This window comes from Syngnathus leptorhynchus, chromosome 3, assembly GCF_054491065.1.
Source record: "Syngnathus leptorhynchus isolate UIUO chromosome 3, UIUO_Slep, whole genome shotgun sequence".
Lineage (NCBI taxonomy): Eukaryota > Metazoa > Chordata > Actinopteri > Syngnathiformes > Syngnathidae > Syngnathus > Syngnathus leptorhynchus.
In genome coordinates this window covers 12,684,660-12,700,458 of record NC_141197.1, presented here as the reverse complement: position 1 = coordinate 12,700,458, position 15,799 = coordinate 12,684,660, and the positions used below count along the sequence as shown (strand labels likewise).

General features: G+C 42.0%; 4 protein-coding genes across 5 annotated transcripts in view; 2 read left to right on the top strand and 2 right to left on the bottom strand.

Annotated features, from left to right (window-relative positions):
- gse1b (Gse1 coiled-coil protein b) overlaps nucleotides 1-5,944 on the top strand; it is a 119,540-nt gene extending 113,596 nt beyond the window's left edge. The window contains exons 10-17 of the mRNA XM_085907997.1: nucleotides 380-1,008; nucleotides 1,386-1,498; nucleotides 1,564-1,828; nucleotides 2,420-2,533; nucleotides 2,868-3,248; nucleotides 3,769-4,110; nucleotides 4,283-4,386; nucleotides 4,792-5,944. Of these exons, the coding sequence (XP_085764123.1) occupies nucleotides 380-1,008; nucleotides 1,386-1,498; nucleotides 1,564-1,828; nucleotides 2,420-2,533; nucleotides 2,868-3,248; nucleotides 3,769-4,110; nucleotides 4,283-4,386; nucleotides 4,792-4,932 (2,089 nt within the window). The 3' untranslated portion in view covers nucleotides 4,933-5,944. The remainder of the gene's footprint in view (nucleotides 1-379; nucleotides 1,009-1,385; nucleotides 1,499-1,563; nucleotides 1,829-2,419; nucleotides 2,534-2,867; nucleotides 3,249-3,768; nucleotides 4,111-4,282; nucleotides 4,387-4,791) is intronic.
- Nucleotides 5,945-7,018: 1,074 nt separating this feature from the next.
- Nucleotides 7,019-8,442, bottom strand: gins2 (GINS complex subunit 2). Its single transcript, XM_085908011.1, has 5 exons — nucleotides 8,226-8,442; nucleotides 8,038-8,152; nucleotides 7,634-7,733; nucleotides 7,409-7,535; nucleotides 7,019-7,331 (listed from the first exon to the last, which is right to left on the bottom strand). The coding sequence occupies exons 1-5, from the start codon at nucleotides 8,313-8,315 to the stop codon at nucleotides 7,203-7,205; spliced, it is 561 nt and encodes a 186-aa protein (XP_085764137.1). The 5' UTR covers nucleotides 8,316-8,442; the 3' UTR covers nucleotides 7,019-7,202.
- A 1,810-nt stretch (nucleotides 8,443-10,252) lies between these two features.
- emc8 (ER membrane protein complex subunit 8) lies at nucleotides 10,253-12,833 on the bottom strand. The gene is made up of 5 exons (XM_085908010.1): nucleotides 12,285-12,833; nucleotides 11,689-11,765; nucleotides 11,542-11,611; nucleotides 10,951-11,045; nucleotides 10,253-10,863 (listed from the first exon to the last, which is right to left on the bottom strand). Exons 1-5 carry the CDS (start codon nucleotides 12,495-12,497, stop codon nucleotides 10,704-10,706), a joined length of 615 nt encoding a protein of 204 aa, XP_085764136.1. The 5' UTR covers nucleotides 12,498-12,833; the 3' UTR covers nucleotides 10,253-10,703.
- cox4i1 (cytochrome c oxidase subunit 4I1) lies at nucleotides 12,825-15,453 on the top strand. 2 transcript variants are annotated; one of them, XM_085908014.1, is made up of 5 exons: nucleotides 12,825-12,907; nucleotides 13,810-13,886; nucleotides 14,410-14,574; nucleotides 14,679-14,810; nucleotides 15,139-15,453. In XM_085908014.1, exons 2-5 carry the CDS (start codon nucleotides 13,811-13,813, stop codon nucleotides 15,273-15,275), a joined length of 510 nt encoding a protein of 169 aa, XP_085764140.1. In that variant the 5' UTR covers nucleotides 12,825-12,907; nucleotide 13,810; the 3' UTR covers nucleotides 15,276-15,453. The 2 variants fall into 2 exon arrangements, with proteins under 2 accessions (XP_085764140.1, XP_085764138.1); XM_085908012.1 differs by having other exon boundaries at nucleotides 14,407-14,574.
- The last annotated feature ends 346 nt before the right edge of the window (nucleotides 15,454-15,799 follow it).

Genomic DNA, 15,799 nt, shown 5'->3' with positions numbered 1-15,799 from the left:
CTCCAAAGAATGTCTCAGGCTGCGGTACACATCGTTCTTTAACTTTGCCATTTTGAGCAAATTTCTACTAAGAAAATGGAAGCCTTATTGTCATGCTGTAATCTTTTTCTGTCATTTCTTTTTCTGCTTCCCTGAAGAATATCTCCTTGACTTCTAAAAATGTGGTCCACCTCATGCGCATTAGATCAGAAATGACCATTTACTTTATCTGGAGGACATAGTGTGCCTTAGCCATAGCTCACTTCTGCTCCGGGCTACTGTGCTTAAGAACACATGCACACGCACATACACACATCTGGTAATGTGTTGAATGCATATCATTTATTTATACTTAAGATTTTTTTCCAATGCTTAAGGATCTTGCATTCTGTGTTCACAGACCAAATAATCACGAAGCGGGAAGCCGAGACCCCCATTCCCATTTAGGTGCCCCTCCACCACTCATCTCTCCCAAGCCCTCCCAGCCACCACGTGAACATCATCCTCCACCTCCCACAACTTTGTGGAACCCAGCATCTCTAATAGAGACACCCTCAGAGTCCCGACGCACCCACGATCCCTCGGGGATGGGACATTACGATCTCAGTCGGCTACAGCCCGGCCCCTCCAAGTATGAGGATGGGGGCAGGAGGCGAGACAGTGGGGCAATGGAGAAGTATTTGCAACCCAGAGGGCCGCCTGGCCTGCCGGAGCCCGGTACATTTCTTGCCGATTTGGAGAAATCCACCCACTCTTTCTTCAACCAGCATCGGGCGTCCATGTCCCTGAGCAGCCAGTATGAAATGGAAGGATCCGTCAAAAGCAGCGCTGGACCGAAGAGCCTCCAAGGCCACGGCCGTCACGGACAAGCGATGGGCACGGTGTCTGGGTCAGGTGTAGGACAGTTAGCCCCACTGGAAATGGCGCCAGACACGATGCTGATCTATGACGAGCTTCTTCAGCAGCACAGAAGGCCGGTCAGTAAACTGGACTTGGAGGAGAAGAGGAAGAGGGAAGCCAAGGAGAAAGGTACTCGCACTCAGTGTTGCAGAACACTTTGTGATGACATGTTCCACTTAGGAGCTCACTTTAACTCAACATACTACTTAAGAGCATCAAAGTAGTCTGGTGATATTTTTAAGTACTCTGATGACCCAGGCAGGGTCTGGCGCAGTTGCTAACAAATGGTAGACTTTTCTGAGTGTGTTTTGTAATTGGCTTGGTGAGTCAAGGGCCCGGCGTGGAGCTAAAACGTGACTTGGATGTCTTTGTCTGTTCGTTTTTTCCGTATTACGGCTGAGTCAGGCCAGCTTGAACCGTTCATTTTCACTGACCGCTAATTGTCCTCATTTCATTTTCAACGCTGAAACCAGGATAGATTTTGGTGACCTGTGTGTTCTCCGCAGGTTACTACTATGAGCTGGATGACTCGTATGACGAAAGCGATGAGGAGGAGGTGAGGGCACATCTCAGAAGGGTAGCGGAGCAGCCTCCACTCAAACTTGACGACTCCACCGAGGTAAAGCACCCACCGACACAAAATCTTTGACTTGGCAAAAAAAAAAAAACATAATTTCTGTGCAGAAATTGGACTTCCTAGGAATGTTCAGCCTGACCACTGTGGGCCGGCGGGAGGAGCTGATGCAGCAGAAGAGAAGAAAGCGACGGAGGATGCTAAGGGAGCGCAGCCCCTCGCCAGCTGCCTCGCAGTCCAAACGCACGCCTCCTCCTCCGCAACTCAGCACGCGCTTCACCCCTGAGGAGATGGACCGAGCACCGGAGTTGGAGGAAAAGAAGCGCTTCCTCACCATGTTCAGACTTTCCCATGTCACCCTTCAGCAGAGAAAAGGCAAGAGACTTTCACATCTGTCGATAATTTTTTTTTTTTCCATGCCATCTGTTGGTATTTTGCATCCACTCCCCACGTGTGTTACAGTAGTGAATCGGTCAAAGCATCGACCCGGCCGGCGCCCTTTACGCGGCCCGCTGACATCATCATTGACTCATCTCAGCATTACGTCTAATTCCAGCAGAGCAAAGCAGAAGCATCTCGTGCTCATTAGCACTCCGAGCATTGTAGTCGTTCTCAGCGGGGCTCCGCAGATCGCTGACGATTCACTTCAGTTGAGCGCAGTCTGCTTCAAATGCAGCCGCCTCTCATTAGCACGTTGACTCCAGATGCCACCATCTCACCCTCAATTTCCTGTATCATTAGGAGCGTATTTAAGTTGCATACATAATGCAGTTTTACCTTTGTTTAAGTGTGGAAGACTCTATTAATTGAAAGTGGAATGTTCTCACACACGCACATACATTAGACCCTTCTTTTTAATGACATTAAAATACTGCCAATGCCGCAAAGTATGCATGGGTTAAGGAAACTCAAGGCCTGTGAAATTCACTCATTTCATATTTTTCCTTTTTTTTTTACATCTTGTAGATACTGAAAGGGCAGCGGAGCTGCTCCAGGCAATTAAAGAAAAGAGCATAACCTTGGATACCATCAGACATGCCCCTCATCCGCTGTGCAAAAGCCCCACAGTACAGCTCTCTGGTGAGACACATAAAGCACTTCCTTATTCTTAAAGTGTCGCAATAGCGAGTTTATTCTCCTAATCGGTTATTCATCCAAAGAACCAATATGTACATGCATATATTATATATATATATATATATATATGAGAAAGAAATACTCAAAGACAACATGCAAACACAGAAAATGTAGCTTGTTTGACTGAAGCCCAAGAGTCCAGTTTCAGAAACCCTAAAACTAAAATGGCAACCAGTTCTGAGTGTTCCCTGGCTCTCGCTCGGTCAGCTGGGATAGGCTCCAGCTCGCCAGAAAAACAATGGATGGAAGAAACTCAAAATAATAATATGTGTTACAGATTCGACATGTTCCCAGCCCACCTCAGAATCAGAAGACCACCACGGTGTCAGGACGCATAGCCCCGCCTCACATTGCCCCTTGTCCCCGTCCCCTAATGGCAATCCAAAACCCCTTGGGGACACGCTAAGACCAAAGGATCCTCCTTCTCCAGCTGTCTACCCAGACAAGGCCCGGGGGCCGACCGAGGGGCCAATCTCCAGGAGGAGTTCCAGCCTGCTGAACAGCTTGCGGCCCCCGCTCCCTCTACAGGCTAAGGAGGGTGTCCACAGCATGAATGGACGCACCAAACCTTGGGACAGCTTCACCCCGGAGGAATTTGCTCAGCAGTTCCATGAATCTGTGCTGCAGTCCACTCAGAAAGCGCTGCAGAAACACAAAGGTAAAGCTGTCCAAGGGTGGCTGCAAAATTGGTTGGCCTGGGTTCCCGTTAGCTCAATGTTCCGATGAAGACGCGAAGCTATTTTATTACTGCTACTAATCATAATAATGATAATTCTGAAGAAGAATCATCATGGGGAGAGATAGGAAACAACGTATCATGACCGTCCTAGATTTTATACCCTATTATGAAATGTAATAATTGGCACTTTCATATCTTTCTTGGGGCTCCAATCAGTGTCTGAATGGATTTTGTTTGCTCATTCAGTGAAGGTGTCTTCAGAGAGCATTCCTTTTATTGACTCCTATCATAATTTCTCAGAGTTCTTTTGACTGACAATCACTTCAATGTGGATAAGTCACCTTCAGCTGTAGGACATGATGACCGCTATTCCTTCCATTTTACAGAATATTAGACACTTTCTTGATAAAGTTAATGACAATCATGGACACTGAGGGTCTCGTATTCATCAGTCCATCCACTCCTTTTGAAGTTTAAGACCCCATTATTGTGTTTTCAGGCGGGGGTGCCGGGATGTCGGAAACGTCTCCCCTGCAGGAGTCCTCAGTTCATTACAACATTCCCGAGCTGCAGAGCGCCCCCGGCAGGCCGCTTCCGCCGCATTCCCAGTCACACGCCAGCACGCACCAATCGGCTCTCGCACTTGCGCACGCTCACCCTCAGCCCAACGGGCAGCACTTCTCCGCGTCGCTCCATCGCGACGCTTCAGGGACGAGGGAGGACCTGTCTGCCTCAGAGGATGACGACGACGAAGAGGAGGAGGGGGAGGAAGAGGCGGCGCCAGCTTCCAAGTGGCAAGGGATTGAATCCGTATTTGAAGCTTATCAGGAATATGTTGAAGGTAAGAAGGCGTTTGATTTATTTAGTTAACCTATAACATTTGATTACTGATTTTTCAATGTGCATGATCGAACTATAAATAAGTTGTTGCGCATCTTGGTCACTAGATGGGGGTGTGATTTTTTTATTTTTATTTTTTTTTCTAAACTTCTATTGTTTGTGGTTTGCCCCAGAACAAACTCTGGAGCGGCAAGTATTGCAGAGCCATTGTCGACGGCTGGAAGCTCAAAACTACAACCTCAGTCTCACTGCTGAACAGCTCTCGCATACCATGGGGGTAAGACGCATGCGCACGGTTCATTGACTTGCCAAATGGTGATAGGTTCAGATAGAATTCGTCAACTTATATAATGCTTTTAATGTACTTTGTCCTTAAAATCATGGATGAATCTCTGTAATTTCCACTTACAACCCAGGCTAAACTCAGCACCTCCATTATTCATAAACAGTACTTTGGGTCCATATAGTTATATTTATTTTGCATGTCAATGAACTGTTGAAGTGAGTTGCCGAGATTCATTCAGAGCATTAGTTTGACGAAAATTGCCGTCATCTGTAGTCTATTCGTCGTAGTGTAAACAGACCGGCAGATTTTTACTATGTGTTGGCATTGAGCCTTGATACAAAAGGTTGTACATCCTTAACACCAATTGTGTTTTCTAACTGCTTTGTGGTCCTCCAGGAGCTGATGTCCCAGAGGCAGAAGCTGGCCATAGAAAGAGAGAAGCTGCAATCAGAGCTGGAGCACTTCAGGAAGTGTTTGACTCTGCCACAGACGCACTGGCCCAGAGGCGGACATTACAAGGGCTACCCTCCCAGGTGACACCCCCTGCCCATTTAAAACTAAAAGACATCCAATGCCCCACGCCCCCACCCCCACCCCTTCCCAGATACTTTTCTTCTCAGACTAATAGCAGATTATCCCAATCTACGGGGCTCCATGGTGGAGAAGCAGGTTAAGGAAGGGTAGTCGGGGCCACAAGCCAAGGTGTGCCAACATAGCCACAAAAGGAGATCAGCAAAGGGGGCGGGACAAGATGCTTCTCTCAAACACACACACACACACACACACACACACGCACGCACTCCTCTTCTTCACCACCGCCACCCAAACACAGACAATCCTGCCAACGGGGGGGAAGAGACACTCCGAAAGTCCAAAGGAACGCTTGCGGCCAGTCAGGAAGTGACGTCATTGCGGCGGCAGTGCGAGCGTTCCAACTGGACATGCACTTAAGAATAATAGCTGAAGAACTACCTGGTGGTACTGTGTTACAACAAAGACATATTTGAATTTGGACAGAATGTTGAAATGCACATTTTTGGGGAAATAATTAACAAAATGTTTTATTTCAAAATAGGACAATTTGAGAATAAGAATTTTAAAAGGTGCTTCAGCCTTATATTGTATATAATATGAAGACTTAAAAGAATTTTTGTAAGTTTATTATTTTAATCATTGTTCTTTTCAAAGAAAAAAAGCCTGCCATTTTTTTTTTTTTTATGCTTTTTTTGGGGGGTTTGCAAAAGACAGCCTTGCTTTTAGTGTTTGTATTGCTGCTGGACAGAACAGCTTATTCTGACAACACGTTGAAGAGAAGAGGAGAGAAAACACAGGATGGTATCTTCAGCGGCTGCGAGCCGCCATGAGGTGCCGACGCGCGTGCCCTTGCCACCTTTTTATTCATAGCGCTGCGTGACGTCCATTTCAGTTACTCTGCTTACTTAACAAAATGTTTGCCTCCCACTGGAGTGTGCACACAAACCAGTTTTTGTTACTTGACTGGCTTTGACTTGATTTTTTTTTATTTTATTATATATATATATATATATATATATATATATATATATATATATATATATATATATATATATATATATATATATATATATATATATATATAAATAAATGAAGTAAAGGGGCCAGTTGATGTTGCTGGTTCCTGAAGACTCCTCCTCACACGCATCGAATAGCATCAAGTGACAAGCCTTTGCCAGGTCCAAGCATTTTTATCCACAAACACGAGGGGCCGAGTGCCAAACAATACATTTCAAATTCAAATGATTTAGCCAAAAGAAATAAAACCATCCAGGATGGAAATAAGCTAAAAAGCCTCCAAATCTTATCCCTCATGCGATGTCCAAGGATCATCCCTAATAATCCGATCCGATGCCAACGTGTAACAAACTGAAAATAACAAACTGATCTGTTTACAGCGTCGTCCGTGGCTCTACCTAGAGACTTGTAGCAACCTGCAGCGATTTTAAATTTCACTGTCAAGTCTGCCTGGAAAATATGCAGAAGGCAATTCATCAAAATGGAAGCACAACACCCTCATTAGCAGCAAATGAATAAGTGCCTCAATTATTTTGGACCGTCTTTGATCAAACTGTAGCTCAAACCTTTCACATCCACCCAAACTAAAAAGTGGGGAGCATCACAGCCTGTTTGTTTGTTTGAGGGCTGGGTGAGCGCGACCGGGTGGCACAGTACACAACGTAAGCCCCACCTCATCTCTCACCATCCACGCACGGCCACGCCACGGCGCCATTTACTCAGCGGAGGATGTCTAGATGCTGTGAAATCCTGTTTTCAAAAGAATTGTTCGTTTCAATCCATTGTAATGTAATATATTCTTTGTTGAATGTAGTAATTAGGTATTTATGAATATATGGCTGTGATTTCAGACAAAAAAAGAAAATAAAATATTTCAAAAATGCTCATATACCTTGGTCTCTCTGTCTAACGGAAGCTGATATGGAAATTGTTACTATTGAGGCAAAATTCAATACTAGTTAACTAGTTTTCATGTGCTTCTCTGTAATCGTGCCACACTGGTGGAAGATAATGAATTCAATGCTTGACTAACTAACTAAAAGGGAAAAAAAAAAAAATCACTCATCACATTTCAGCACACACACATTGTATTTATTTAATTCATGTACAGTATAGGGTCCTAAAATGGGCAAGCACAAGTGGAATAGATATCACCAAAGACATTTGGAGAGTGATTATTATAGTAAAAACAAGCCCATCACTGCCGCCTCAACGATGCTTAATTCCTTATTGATTGGAGCACCCAGGAGTGTCCTTCAATAATCTGCACTCTGTCCTTTACTGGATCCCGACTGCAGATTAGAGCGTAGTTTGTACATGCAGTTGAGCGAATCGAGGAGGAACCCTCGAATGGTGTTGATCTCCATCAGAGTCAGGTTGTCCAGCTGTCAAAGAGGAAAAACAAACTGAGCTTCGTTCTTGCCAGGGGACCCCTGCCTCAAAATACAAGATATGTGCTGACCTTGGCATGAGCTTCCTGCTGACTGATGAAGCTGTCTGCAGACAGGCGAAGTTTGGCAATGCGCGTGTCCCAGATATCTTTAACTAGCGTACGGATCTCATCTGCTTTAGGGATGTTGTCCGACGCACTGTGAAGATCAGACAAAAAACACGATTGTGTTTGAAAGACTGCTACGAATCACCTGAAACAAATGTGTTGGCTGGGGATGATTGTTTTCTGACTCACTGGTTGAGCAGCAATCTGGTCAGCTCCATGTAGTATGGACTGGGAACAGGTGTGAAGGCAGCCTCATTCCTTTCAAGATCTCTCATCGCCTCAAGTTTCTCTGCAATCATGGGAACGGCACAAATACAGTTACTGTGACAACATAGCAGGTGAGACTCAATCATTGAAACTAGGTACAATCTAAACAATTAAAAATTAATTATATTCAACGTATTTAAATGCTTTAAGAATACAAACGTTCATTCCCAGGTTTGTGTGTATTTTTTATTTTAAAATGACTGCCAGCGACTGCATTTTAAATACCCATCATCATCATCATCATCATCACCGCCACCACCACCACCACCACCACCCATGGAACAGAATAGCTTTGACTTGAATTACACAGCAATGTTATATCTTACCAACATCCATCCAGTCCGGAGGAACGACTCTACATTTTTGTCTCTGTTTGAGGTTGAGGGCCAGCCACACGGGGACATCCAGCGGCAAACCGGGATTAAAAGGTCCCAGGTCCCCCTGCGAGCATCAACACACTGCAATTGTTTTGACTACTATCTAACAAGATGATCGTTAAGGTAATCGTACTCACCCCGATCAAATATAACTTGTCTAGATTAAAGTTTGGTATTATCTTCACCAACTCCTTCTCGGCGAGGAACTCGACTTCTGAAGGGTCCATAGTTGTCTACTTAGACAGAGAAGAACAGCATCCGAAAACTTTGCTAGCCTGTCATTGCTAGCATCAACTTTCCCGCGCCGGCCAGAGACAGAAAACAAAAACAACATGGAGATGAAGAGCGGTGATTGGCTAAACGTTGCCATACGTGTAGTAGTGACGTAGACCCTACATGATTTCTAGATAGCGCTTTTCAAGATTATTTGGACGTTGTTACCGCCGCCATATTGGATTTGGCAAACCAGCGCACTATGGTTCGAATCAAATCTCATAGAATGATCGAACCTTTTTTTGTATTGTATTACTTAAATAATCGACTGCAATAATTTACCGAATAAAATGAATAGAAATATCACAAATCCGTTCAAGCCCCCTATTTTTTTCTTATATTAAACTAGAAAATAGTGTCACTTTTATTATTTAAAAGGTAAACTGATGCGCATGCATTGGAAAAAAAAACCCCCATCAGTGACAATTAAATATAAACAATTGCAGCTCTTAATCCAGAAAATCAACATTACACTTAGTTTGGTTATTATAGACACAGAGTAGATATTTAATAATGATATTCTAATACAATATTTGTCTTCACAGTCATCCTGATGCATATGTGACACATTCAATGTGGCAGATAAGATGACGTACCTACAAGCATCTGGTGGACAAGCAAGAGGAAGCGTCGCGTCAGATATGAGAAGACACCACCAGATGTCAGTGTTGTGCAAGCTATGCCAAAGTAAAAGACAGGCCAAGGTAAATCGTTTATTTTGGGGGAATGGTTGCGCAGATTTTCACCACAGCCCACCCGTAGTCACTCCCACGTTTATTAGTATTTGTGGGCTGTTTGAAACAAATTGTATTCCTTGGGATGGTGTTTATACTTGAAACTCAAGTATTGTGTAAGTATTGTTTGACGAACTCAGTAGGAAGTCACTTACCAATCCATATTTAATCATCCAAAATATTGAATGTGAAATGAATTTCTCTTTATTTTAAGCAACATAAATCAAAGCAAAACACATTCATTCCTACAAATAATATTTAGAAGGTAGAATCAAGAGGGGTCTATTAGGCAACTATACATTAATAGGTAACAAAGCAAACAAATGAGGTAAAACAAAAGTTATATATTTCTATGATCTTGAGAAGAGTACGCAATAATTTGAAAAAGTATCAGTGTAATTGCTGGTGCGTGTACAAAAGAAAACAGTACAGTCATCGCTTTAAAACATGTTTTAGAGGTGTAAAGACACAAAAAAATGGTAATCATATGTCAGTAGTAATTTCCCACCAATCATTTCAATCAAATCATTTGCAATGGGTCCTTGAGACCCGACACAGGAGTTTTGTTTAACATACAATCCACCAGTTAGCCACTTTTTCTGACTTGCAAGCACAATATGGTGTGGCAGTGAATTCAATTCTTTGACAGCAAGCAAATCTTCAAGATGATTGACATTGAATTGTAGTTAGTTGACTGTAAAACTAAACAGAAAACTACATGTTTACAGAGCCACTAAATCCTGTGAGCTTAATGCTAACACATAATGCAAAAATGACAACAGGCTAACAAATAGCATGTGTTATGGTTATAACACATTGCCTAAGGGTCCTTAGGCAACAGCTACTATATTTGAATAACAAATGTAGACAAACAATATAACAATACACCCTCATCTATTCTTTTCACTATGCAAAAAAAAGACTGCATCTTCCTGATTCATCAGTGAAACTCTTGTGTGTGCCTTTATCTGTATTATAATGTCTTCATGTGCCCAAGAGGTGCAGAAGTTGAAGCACAATGTCGACTGAATTGATGCAAAAAAGTGCCCAAAACAGTTTCATTCTTTACAATCCATTTAATTATCTCACTGTTGTTTGTTTTATAAAGTAAATTATTGAGTTGCTATTTTTCTTGTTTAAAAGACCTTTTTTTCCCCTCTGAAATAGGTTAGTAATAACATTTACATTCATTTCAATAGTTAAAGATGATTGGAGTACAAATGTTTTGCGTCACCGAACAAATTAAATTTGTATGTTGAGGCACCGCTGTATTAGGGATTTTACCTCGGTATGGCTACTTCAGAAGAACAAAATCGATCAAATATTAATGAATGAATCATTTTAGCACTATGAATAAAGACACATCATTCTCATTCTCCAAAAAATGCATTGAGCCACATTATGTCTGCAATGCCTGCGCAAAGTGCACAATCAGGTGCTTGCCCTTGAGATCGGTTGGCCTAAAAAAAGGTCGGTCTTCCACATATTCTGGACAGTACCAAAACCTCAAGTGGAACCGGGACTGGGTTGAGCATCGTGTGCTCCTGTGCCACAAGTAGCAATGGCAGCCATCTCCACGCGCTTGTTAAGACTGCACGGCCGACGGTCTCAACACAAGTCCAGGACAGACTTGTTAATGACCGGGTTGGTCCAGTCGTTCCTGAGGTCGTCCAAATGATTGTCAAAGTCAATCAAGTTCTCGTAGGACCTTCCCTCTAGAAGAGCTGACGTGATCTTTTGCGCTTCGCTCCAGTCCTCGAAGGAGTCGCTGGAAAAGTGGGCAAACAGGGTTAGTTATCATTTGAAGCATTATTTGATTTGAATGCCGAATGAATGAAGTACAGGAGACACTTACATATTGACATCCCTGCTTTTCCACTTATTTTCATGAAGATCGTAAATGAGCACAATGGGCTCACGGCAGCTCATTTTTAATCTGCTGCTGTCCACCTGAGAATAAACACCAAAGTTGCAGTGGATTTAAAATGTTTACACACCCAAGTTCAACTGCCAGCTTTATCTGATATTAATAGATGTAACCCAAGTAAGTTGTTTAAAAAATAAAAATAAAAAAATATCCATTATTGATGTGACCTGTAACCTGTACAACTCAATTAAGATTTTTTTTTTTTTTTGGAGAGCAGACATAACAATTGTTGCACAAGTTTGCACACCTTTTTAGACTCATGGATTCAATACCTTTTAAGACTTTAAAGACCCGCAGGTACTCAGGAATGTTAATTGTGTACACTCTTTTTAATCTTGGCTCAGCCCTACACAGCATTACTCCACTCATTTTTAAAATAATACTACAGAATACAGCAAAACAACGCATGCAGTTGTAAGAGGCTACGGAACAACAAATGGAGGCGAACTTGGGTCTACTGTACAGTATTGTTACATAAAGTAGCGGTAACGAAGACAAGAAAATTATATATTCATTTACCATAACAATTGCAGCTTCACTGAAGCATTCCGAAATCCTTGCTGCCACTTTTTCCGCAAATTGGTTGGGTCTGCAATGGAGAAGATGAAAAACTACAAAAGTAGTGCATGTGTTTTAAGTAGATATTCAAAAGAAGGGGTTCAATACCTTGAATCCTTCGTGCGTTCATTTGCTTGATAGTATCCAACAATGACATAATTGTTTTCTTTACACCAAGTGTCAATCTGAGAAGAACAGACATCGAGGGGTTGGTTAATAAGAATAATATAACTCTTTTTTTTTTTTTTTTTTTTTTTTGCTATCCAGAAGCATGTGTGACGTCTTGTGAAATGTCCTATAGCATTAATCCTCATATCCTAAAATCCTTGTGTGGCATATTGTGGTAGGCAAAAGAATCACGGAATTAAATGTTCAAACTGTGCATGTTACAGTGGCTTCATCCATCCATCCATCATCTACCACTTCGAGGGTCAGTAAGAAAGCCCAAAGTTCCCTCTCTCCAGCCACTTCTTCCAGCGCTTCCCAAGCTATCTGAGAGACATAGTCTTGTCAGTGTAAACTGGGTAGTCCCATGGGTCTCCTGCCGATGAAACATGCCCGCGACACCTCACATGGGAAGACGCCTAATCAGATACCCGAGCCACCTCATCTGGCTCATCTCAAGGCGGAGGAGCAGTGGCTCGAATTTACATGCCCACATGTACCTGGGTGTAAAGAGTGAGAGGGAAAACAAAAGGACTCACCAATGTTAAAGCAACTTCTAGCATTGGTGCAAGAGCCAGAGTGCCATGGAAGAGTGGCACGCAGTCCACACACAAGACTGGATCTTGGTAATTGTCTTTCTTTCTCTCCTTGTCTTTTTCTGCAACCAACAACCCGTTGACGGCGCTGTGCGGATACTTCGCGGCGTGCAGGAGCATTTTACAGTAAGCTTGACTTGTCAGCTGAATAGGCATGATCGTGGAGGAATTGGACAGGCTTTCGTACTAAACGACGTAAAAATACTTTGGGCAAGTTAGCTAATTATATCGCATAGTAGAAAAGTAGCACACCATATGGTTAAGTTTCTATATAAGCGTAACATTTAAATTCTGCCAAAACAATGGGATACCGTTGATATCAATTAGAAATGATTCCGTTTGAAACAAGATCGACAAGTGAGCTAAGCGTAAACTTGATCTTATGATACGTCCGAACGTCCGAGCACACTACTGGTTGTCAAAAACCGGTGCGGCCGTTAACCAAAATGATGTACCGTAAAACGACGTTAAGGTCGTAAACGGCAAACTATTTTTTGACAATGAACTACTTCCGGTCGATTGCACTTCCTTTGAGGATCTAGGCGCAAGGCTGCAAGGATAGTCCCGTAAGATTTTTATTTACATCTTTCTTGTTTCTTGCCTGTTCGTATTCATTTTTCAAAATGTTTCATTTTATCAATGTTCATTTTTTTAATTGTACAGACCGTACTTACTTGTGTTGCCACTTTTGGCTGCACTAGGCAACAGCACACGGGTGACTTTGTCAAAGCCCATTGAAGCTAGCGCGAGCTGTTAGCATTTAGCAGCGACGTTTGACTTGGTGCGTCCTTCGTGTTTTCAGGTTTTACCCCCACCGCCTCGTGCTAAGACACTGCCCACCAAGGAAATGAGTTCCCCATCATACATTATGTTGTATTACACGGTCAATTGCAAAAGCGATGTTATTCAAAGAAGCAGCGGTGCTTTGACCTTGCCTGTGCGGCTAATGCTAACGTTAGCCAGACACCACGGCTATAACCTAAATGTTTCAAGTCAGCATTTGATTATTATTGTCACCAAATTTGTTTTTAAAGGTTGTGTTAGAATATCGGCGAGATACCACAATGATACGATTGCCAGTATTTTAATGCACTTGAGGTAATCTTGCTGTTTACTCGGAGGCGTCATTTCAAAAGGTACAACTGAGACATTTATTTGAAGTCGTCTCTAACAATTTGTATAATTATGATCAGACGAATTAAAACTATTGTTTCTATAGTACTTTTAAAAAAAACTCATATTTCATCTACGAGTTGTTTTCTTGCAGAGTGGGTGTCAATCAAGGGCATCATTACCTTGTCAATATTCATGTCTTGATTTCGTATTACTGCGAGTGCACTTAATGTGTAGGTTGCGTTTAAGTGTTTGCCCCTGAAGTGTCTTAATATTTACGTGCTGTTTACATCATGTTTGCATAACAACCATGACATTATGTATGAGTAATGTACGTTGTATTTTTATTCCGCAGAATGCTGGCAACCAGAGCCCTGAGTCTTGTTGGCAAACGTGCCATTTCCACATCTGTTTGCTTACGCGGCAGTCATGGTGATTATCGTATATGATATTGTATATCACTTATTGTTAGCCAATAGCGTAGTTGAACATTTGGCAAAAACAAGTGACAACAAATACAAACTGCAAAAATGGTCAAGTTGTTTCAACCTTTAACATGCTTAGCAAACATGTTGATACATTTTCATTCTGTGACAGGAAGTTAAACGTGTGGTATTTGCTAGTGTTAGATCTGTGTTGTTTAAAATAACAAATCTAATCATCTAAATCGTCTCTCATTATGAGTTAATTCATATAATTTCATGTGACCTGTGCGGTATAATATTTGATGCACTATGAGCACACCTCCCAATAAACACTGCCTTAATTGCTGGGGGGTTTGGTCCACTTGGGAAAAAAAGCAAGTAAATACTACACCTCTTTTGGTAAAGTTTTTATTGCTACATTAAACACATTTTTGATTGGAGGTGTCAAAACAGAAATTGACAGATGTTTTATTATACGGTCCATTTCTTAAATCTCCGTGACTTTAAGGATTTTGTGTTCATTCCAGCAGGTGTCGCAAAAGTGGAGAGCTACACTCTCCCTGCCTACTTTGACACTCGGGAGAACCCCCTTCCCGATATCAGCTATGTGCAGGAACTGAGCACAGAGCAGCAGTCGCTCAAGGAGAAGGAGAAAGGCTTATGGACTGACCTCTCCAATGAGGAGAAGATCGCATGTAAGATTTTGCATCACCGTTTATATCTTGGCCTGACACACTTGAAACCAATCAAATGTTGCGTTTATGCATATTAACGTTTCATTCAATTGCTCCCCATTCAGTGTACCGCATCAGCTTCAAGCAGAGCTTTGCTGAGATGAACCAGGGATCGTCTCAGTGGAAGACTGTGGTTGGTGGGATCTTTTTCTTCTTTGGCCTCACTGGGCTTGTGGTGTTCTGGCAGAGGAAGCATGGTAAGTGGTAAACATTCTAACGAGAATAATACAGTGTGTTTTCTAAAATTCAAAGAAAATACAGTAGAACCTCTGTTAACGCTAAGTTTCCCCACCCCTTTTTTTTTTTTTTTAATATGTGTATTTGACGCAATTTGTTCTGTATTATAACTTATCGTTTTTTTTTTATTTTCTTTTGATTTCAATTTCTTTTATTATTTTTGTTTTATTCATTGTTTTTCAGATAGGGACCGACTTGACGGAATGGATTGTGTTCGTTAACCGAGGTGACACTGTAATATTGATAATTACACAGTTGTTTATAAGTCACTTTTTGTGTGTCTTTCAGTGTATGGACCAGTTCCTCACACATTTGAGCTTGAGTTCAAGGAGAAAGAGCTGCAGAGGATGCTGGACATGAGAATGAACCCTGTGGAAGGCCTGTCATCAAAGTGGGACTACGAAAACAAGCAGTGGAAGAAGTAAAGAACAACCGGACCATGTCTCACATTCGAAATCAAAAGCAGACCAATGGAAAGATCCAATAATGCCTGCATTACTGTATTAATTATCCATCCACATTACCTCAGTGTGTGGTCATTGTGGAAGACCTCTTCCTCCTATGTTCATTGTATAGTACAGAAATAAAATAAATCTAAAAATACGAATCCACATTATATGTGTCCGGGGGTGTGGGAGGATTATGGACAAAGCATTTTGTGAAAACATACTATCATAAATCTCTCGGTGCGTTTTTGGCTGCTATCTTTGCCAAATCTTTGTTGTATACTGCTAAAACATGCTCATGTGCACCAAAGCTGGCCTGCTATACAATATTAATTTTGAGTAATTTTCTTAATACACATTCCCCAGCCCAATCCTAACCCTGTGTTGCAATATATTCTTTTTTTTGGTCCCACTGATATTTGAACTCAGGTCACTGGGGTGAGAGGCCAGAGCACTAAGCACTACACTATGTAATCTTCACTTGCAGTCAATGGAAGGTACGT

Bases quoted from the DNA above. Each gene is read 5' to 3' on its own strand.
- emc8 (XM_085908010.1), bottom strand. From the start codon at position 12,497: ATGCCTATTCAGCTGACAAGTCAAGCTTACTGTAAAATGCTCCTGCAC. The intron at 11,612-11,688 runs GTATTGAACCCC...TCTCCATTGCAG, and splicing joins GAACGCACGAAGGATTCAAG to ACCCAACCAATTTGCGGAAA. The intron at 11,046-11,541 runs GTAAATGAATAT...GTTTATTCTCAG, and splicing joins GTGAAGCTGCAATTGTTATG to GTGGACAGCAGCAGATTAAA.
- gins2 (XM_085908011.1), bottom strand. From the start codon at position 8,315: ATGGACCCTTCAGAAGTCGAGTTCCTCGCCGAGAAGGAGTTGGTGAAG. The intron at 8,153-8,225 runs GTGAGTACGATT...TGATGCTCGCAG, and splicing joins ACAAGTTATATTTGATCGGG to GGGGACCTGGGACCTTTTAA. The intron at 7,734-8,037 runs GTAAGATATAAC...CCATGATTGCAG, and splicing joins TCCGGACTGGATGGATGTTG to AGAAACTTGAGGCGATGAGA.
- cox4i1 (XM_085908012.1), top strand. From the start codon at position 13,811: ATGCTGGCAACCAGAGCCCTGAGTCTTGTTGGCAAACGTGCCATTTCC. The intron at 13,887-14,406 runs GTGATTATCGTA...TGTTCATTCCAG, and splicing joins TTGCTTACGCGGCAGTCATG to CAGGTGTCGCAAAAGTGGAG. The intron at 14,811-15,138 runs GTAAGTGGTAAA...TGTGTCTTTCAG, and splicing joins GTTCTGGCAGAGGAAGCATG to TGTATGGACCAGTTCCTCAC.